Source organism: Erpetoichthys calabaricus, assembly GCF_900747795.2.
Source record: "Erpetoichthys calabaricus chromosome 1 unlocalized genomic scaffold, fErpCal1.3 SUPER_1_unloc_9, whole genome shotgun sequence".
Taxonomy (NCBI): Eukaryota; Metazoa; Chordata; class Cladistia; order Polypteriformes; family Polypteridae; genus Erpetoichthys; species Erpetoichthys calabaricus.
This window is the reverse complement of record NW_026261600.1, coordinates 40778-47404: the sequence shown is the minus strand read 5'-3', so window position 1 is coordinate 47404 and position 6627 is coordinate 40778. Positions and strand designations below refer to the sequence as shown.

Genomic DNA, 6627 nt, shown 5'->3' with positions numbered 1-6627 from the left:
GTGCATTCTTTGATATCTCTGAAACCAGCCTCTTTGTAAAACCTTTCTGCAACACCGCTTCTATCCTGTGTGTGAGTTTTAATGTGTCTCTGCAGATAACTACAGAGAGAGAATCATTTACCACATTCAAAGCAGCAATATGGCTCCGCTCCCGAGTGAATTTTAATGTGTATCAGAAAATTATTATGGTGCGAGAATTGTGTCCCACATTCGGAACGGCAATATGGCTTCTCCCTAGGGTGAATTCGTTAGTGGCTCTGAAGATCAGTTCATGGTGAAAACGTGTAACTCCTGAGACCTGGCCGGGATGCCCCTTCGATGTTTATTTTGGGGATCAATCATGGACTGCTCAATACCTGCTCTGGGACGCTTGGTGGCAGCCTCCATGGCTGAGGATGGTACCTGAATTCCCCACAACCCTGTTGGGATCTGGGGTGGCCGCCAGAGGGTGCTGCATGGATCCCTGAGCCGGCCTGGACAACTCTACAGCTCTGCCCAGCAGTGCAATCAGAAGCAGGTGATCAAGCACCTGGAGCACGCAGGTGGGCTATAAAAAGGGCCAGCAACCACCACTCAGGCCAGAATTGGGAGGAAAGAGGTTGCCAGGGAGGAGTGGTGGTTTGAGAAGGGAGCGTTGTGTTTAGTTCTGGAGTGCTTTTGGGACTGTGTATTGCCTGTGGGGTTCACAGGGAAGACGTGCCCCACAGGTGAAGAAAATGAGTCTTGGTGTTTTATACACGAGCCTCAGTGTGAGTCTGTGCCGGGTCAGGCGCTTACATAGTGCTACTTTCACACTCTAAAGATAACTACTGAGAAAGAATTGTTTACCACAGTCGAAGCAGCAATAGGGCTTCTCTCCTAAGTGAATTCCTTGGTGGCTCTGAAGACTGCTTCTCTGTGAAAACTGTTTGCCACATTCAGAACAAGAATACGTTTGTCTCCTGTGTGAGTTTTAATGTCCGTCTGAAGATTACCATGGCAAGAGAATTGTTATCCACATTCAGGGCAGCAAACAAGCTTCTCTCTTTTCTGAATCCCTTGGTGGCTGTGAAGATTGCGCCTCTGTGGAAACTTTTTGTCACATTCAGAACAGCAATATGACTTCTCCCCGTGTGAATTTTTTTTTGTGGCACTGAAGCTCATTTTTCCATAAAAATATTTCAGAACAGCACTATGGCTTCTCTCCTGAGTGAATTTGCTGGTGGTGCTGAAGACCCTTTCTCTGTGAAAACATTTTGCCACATTCAGAACAGCAATACGGCTTCTCCCCTGTGTGAATTCTTTGGTGGCTCTGAAGATAGTATTTCCGTAAAAATGTTTTGCCACATTCAAAACAGCAATACGGCTTCTCTCCTGTGTGAATTCTTTGGTGGGTCTGAAGATACCGTTTGTGTGAAAACATTTTGCCACACTCAGAACAGCAATACGGCTTCTCTCCTGAATGAATTCTTTGGTGGCGCTGAAGATACTGTTTGTGTGAAAACATTTTGCCACATTCAGAACAGTCATATGGCTTCTCCCCGGTGTGAATTCTTTGGTGGTGCTGAAGCTTGTTTTTCTGTAAAAACGTTTTGCCACATTCAGAACAGCAATATGGATTCTCCTCTGTGTGAATTCTTTGGTGGCTCTGAAGCTTGTTTTTCCGTAAAAATGTTTTGCCACATTCAGAACAGCAATATGGCTTCTCCCCTGTGTGAATTCTTTGGTGGCGTAGAAGATGGCTTCTTCGTGAAAACTGTTTGCCACATTCAGAACAGCAGTGAAGTTTGATTCCTGTATAAAGTTAAAAAAAAAACAAAAAAAAAAAAAACTTAGTTTTTAATCTACTGCTTTAATACTGACATTATCTTACAACATTTAATAGATGTTGGTTTAATTTAACAATTTTTCATAAGCATTAGCAAACTTAAGTAGCACATGAATAGACACTTGAAAATGAAAACAAAATTAACAACTGTTAAATACATGAGCGTAATGCAAAATGTTTAAACAGTAAAATGAATAGTCACAATCAGCAAAATAATTGATTTTTTTTAATACATTTACAGATTGCCATCATCATGTTGTCATCATATTCTTAAAATATTATATAAAATTATACAATTACTGGAGGCAGAAGGTATGATAATCTTCACCTTTCATTATACTGGAGAGTGTCACGTCAAACATGTGAAATGCACTTTTATTAAACAGAATGTGTCTTAATATTTGTAAACGATTAGTCCAAAGCCACCTGACTCCATAATGTGTGTTTTTTTTTTTTTGTTATTTGATTTTAAGAGGCAGAGGATAGCAAAGGAAAAAGCTTTAAATATACAATGAGAACAGAGTAAAACATAAATGGATAAAACACACAGGTCAGTGAAAAATCCCAGAAACCCACATGACTCCTGAACTGAAACAGCAAACTGGACACTTGTGGCTGAAATGCAAAATATACTTCTGTCTTCATACCAACTGCGTCAGGGGCATTTTTTGTTATTGCAAATACATTTAATTTTTTTAGCTAAAAAAGGGACCTCCAGAAAAGCAGAATCATTTTGTGAGAGTTTTGGTAAATTAAAAAAAATTAAAAAGCACATCAATCATTCCGAAGATGGGGGTTATATAATAAATAAATAAATAAATAAATAAACCTTATTAATTTCCAAGCAGTAATTAGTGATATTATCTATATATATATATATATATATATATATATATATATATATATATATATATATATATATATATATATATATATATATATATATATATATCTGTATTATCACTGTAATTTTTCTGGACTTAGACTGCACAGATGAGATTTGTTAGCCTCCATGTCCTAAGAGCTCACAACTCGCTCAGTTTAGCACCAGAGAGATAGCAACGAGTGCACATGAACTAAATTCTCTACTCTGCACAAGATGGTCATTTACCTTCTCTCTGATTAGCGTCATTTTGAGCTTGTGGACTGGATCAGAAACACACGGGTGTATTTTCAAGATTATTCAGATGCTTCTCAAGATTGTCAATATTACTGTATGCTGACTGAGTTTTCTTCAGCCAGTCTCCATAAACACATAAAACCTGAAACACCTCCAGAACCACAAACCTTCAGAGGCACAGCATAGTGAACTCAGCCCAAACCTCCATGTTTTTTACTAGGGGCAGAGGAGGACACAGCCACATAGTAGCACCTTGAGGCAGCTGGATGAATGTCTTTAACCAAAAGAAATGATTCTTGATAACAGGCTGTATCAGCCAAGCTCAAAGATAATAAATCAGCAACACTTGAATGATTGCAAGTATAAGAGAGCAACCTTAAACTCCAAGAAAAGACAGATTATACAGGAGAGAGGAAAACAAAGAACAGCAATAAAGAAGAACTGCAAATTAAATACATTACAAGGTGCCAAATGATTTCACTCCGTAGCCCCACCAATAATCATGTATAATGTAGACAGAAACTCCAGAATCCCACCCCTAAACTGTATATGCAAAAAACTAAAATGGGGGGTCTCTGAAATAAACACAGGTAAAAATCACCAGGTTCTGCTTATGAGTGGGCAAACATGGAGAGAGCTCAGTAAATAATCCCATCCTGACTCCAACATTCACAATACAAGAGTCAATGAAGTGAAAATATGAAAAAGCACATCTGAAGATAAATATGACATGCAAGCAAATATTAAACCATTGTGGGTGGAGAATATGTGGCGTATGCAAGGCTCATGTCCTGACCCCTCACAGCCTCCAGTGCCTCTCTAATCACATGTACACATAAAATTCACATATGAAAAAAAGAAAGTAGTAGTAATTATGAATCAACATCCAGGAAAATATCCAAGCAGTACTGCAACATCACACATAAAACAATCAAAGCAGCCAATCACCAGTGACATTAAGGAGTCAAGGACATCGAGTGCCTGTTGAGGGTTGGTGAACAGCCGCTGCCTCCTGGGAAGGACATTTGAGGATTGGCCAGATAAATCAGGAAAGCAGAAAGACCAATCTGTGGAGCTTTTGTGATCACCAGAGACGTGGCCTTATGTGGTGTGGACGGAGTAATTGGCAGTAAACGTAGATCTTCCATCCTTCAAAAGTTACATTTGAATGGATGAGTTCCTCTTTCAGAATAGTAACTCAGTCAGAATAGCGAAGCAGGTTGATGATGATTGGATGTAGACGTGCGCTGTCTCATTCCCTGGTTTATATTCTATGTGCCCGCACAATTTCACGCCTCAAATTTAAGATGGTCAGAAACCAAAAAGCTGAACATATTCCCACTCTTAACATCATCTGGAACTCCAATAATTCTAATTGTAGCCACAGGAGTGTAAGGCGAGTTCAAGCACGGGTAAAATGCATACCGAAAGAAATCTCAGTCCAAAAGTTTGTTTTAAAAATATTTAGTGAAAGTGAAAAGCAAATAATCCACATAAGAAAAAAGTAGTTACACACGTAGAATACAAGGCAAACAAGAAAAAATGTATCTTCTGAAAACTTAACTTTTCTTGTAAAACTTTAGTTGTTTCTATACTTAAAGATTCTTAGCTACTTCTGTATGCTTTAAACGTACGGTGCAGCACTTTCAGTTAAGTGCTTTGTCTTACTTGTTACTTGGCACACAAAACACGCACACAAGGCACGCAAGACACGAAAGGCCCGGTATAAAACCATGTGCCCTCAACACCTTACACATGGCAAGGCTGATCACTAACTGAGAATAATGTTTAGTCAGAGCAGTTAGAAATAGCTGGAATATACCAATTCAATTCAACTGATGGGGGTTACAGGAACCTCCTATAGATTATGCACTATCATTTAGTAAAACATTTATGTATCTTATGTAACTAGGAAATGGCTCTTACACATCCGGCCACTAATTGTTTATGCTAGGGCAGAAATCAGTTACTTAAGGCTCTTACTAAGTAATGTTAAACTACTTTAATGAACTTAAACCGAACTTATAAAACTTAAAAATTCTACTGTAAGAGCAAAACTTAATCTTTTCATTTCATTAATCATTTGCTGCTTCCTGGAACAGGCACAGTTTGTTCACAGGTCTGTCCAGTGTGCTGGTTTTGGTTGGCATACAAACTCTTCTTACTGCTCCTTTCATATCTGGCAGTGTCTTGATGACTCGCCCCATTACCCAGGAACTTTGGGGTACTGATTGATCTACAGGGAGAACATTGTCACAAGGTTCTAAGTTTCTTTTTGGTGTGAGCCATTTTTGATGTTCTTGAAGTATTGGTAAATACTCTTTAGTCCATCTTTTCCTAAACAAACCAGAGAGGTATTATACTTGTTTGCAACGGCTTTGGACATAAAGGTCATTTTCTGAGAAAAGTCCTTGGGGAAGGCTGGGTTTTGCCTTGAGTAGTAACATGTGATTTGGTGTCAGTGACTCCAGGTCATTCGGATCACCTGATACCTTTGTGAGGGGTCTTTTGTTTAGGATGTATTCTGCTTCGCACATCATTGTGTGGAGATGTTCATCATCTAGACTTTGTTGTTTAAGTACTGAATTCAGGACCTTTCTTATGCTTCTAATTTGTCTTTCCCACACTCTGCCTTGGTGAGAGGTCATTGGTGGATTAAATTTCCATTTCATTTCATTCTTCATCATGTCATTGCAATTTTTTTTTTTGTTCAAGAGTTTCAGCTGCTTCTAGTAGCTCTCTTTCTGCTCTAATAAAATTTGTTCCATTAACTGAGCGCAAGATTTTAACTTGTTCTTTTCTACAAATAAATCAGCATAAGACTTGGATACAAGAACCAGTGTCTAAATTATATGCAATTTCTAAATGTACTGCTCTAGTTGTTAGGCAAGTACGTCTTCACTAGGCTTCGTCCTCTTTTTACCAGGAATGGACCAAAATAATTGACTCCAACACTGGTAAAGGGTGGTTGGTCTGGGAGTAGACAATCTTCTGGCAAATCGGCCATCTTTTGTTCACCTATTTGTGCATTATATCTTCTTCATGTAATACACTTTGAAATAATCCTTCTAATAGCTGAATTGGCTTGTGGGACCCAATATTTCTGATGTAACTGAGCTAGCATATAGTTACGTCCTCAATGTCCATGCTCTCAGTGAAAGTGTTGGATAATGACAGTAGCAATATGTGAATTCTTATGAATGATTGCAGGGTGTTTTGCCTCTTATCAGGGGGGCCGGTACCCCATACTCTCGGAGTACCCCCCACAGGATTCCCTGAGGGACACGGTCGAATGCCTTTTCCAAGTCCACAAAACACATGTAGATTGGTTGGGCAAACTCCCATGCACCCTCCAGGACCCTGCTAAGGGTATAGAGCTGGTCCACTGTTCCGCGACCAGGACGAAAACCACTGTTCCTCCTGAATCCGAGGTTCGACTACCCGACGGACCCTCCTCTCCAGGACCCCTGAATAGACTTTTCCAGGGAGGCTGAGGAGTGTGATCCCTCTGTAGTTGGAACACACCCTCCGGTCCCCTTTCTTAAAGAGGGGGACCACCACCCCAGTCTGCCAATCCAGAGGCACTGTCCCTGATGTCCATGCGATGTTGCAGAGACGTGTCAACCAAGACAGTCCTACAACATCCACAGCCTTGAGGAACTCCGGGCGTATCTCATCCACCCCCAGGGCCCTGCCACCA

The 6627-nt window shown here is 40.1% G+C and overlaps 1 protein-coding gene across 1 annotated transcript in view; it reads right to left on the bottom strand.

The window, feature by feature from the left end:
* Positions 1-334: 334 nt before the first annotated feature.
* LOC114642983 (gastrula zinc finger protein XlCGF7.1-like) overlaps positions 335-6627 on the bottom strand; it is a 28295-nt gene continuing 22002 nt past the window's right edge. Inside the window, exon 3 of the mRNA XM_051922004.1 lies at positions 335-1773. Coding sequence (XP_051777964.1) covers positions 1172-1773 — 602 coding nt within the window. The 3' untranslated portion in view covers positions 335-1171. The remainder of the gene's footprint in view (positions 1774-6627) is intronic.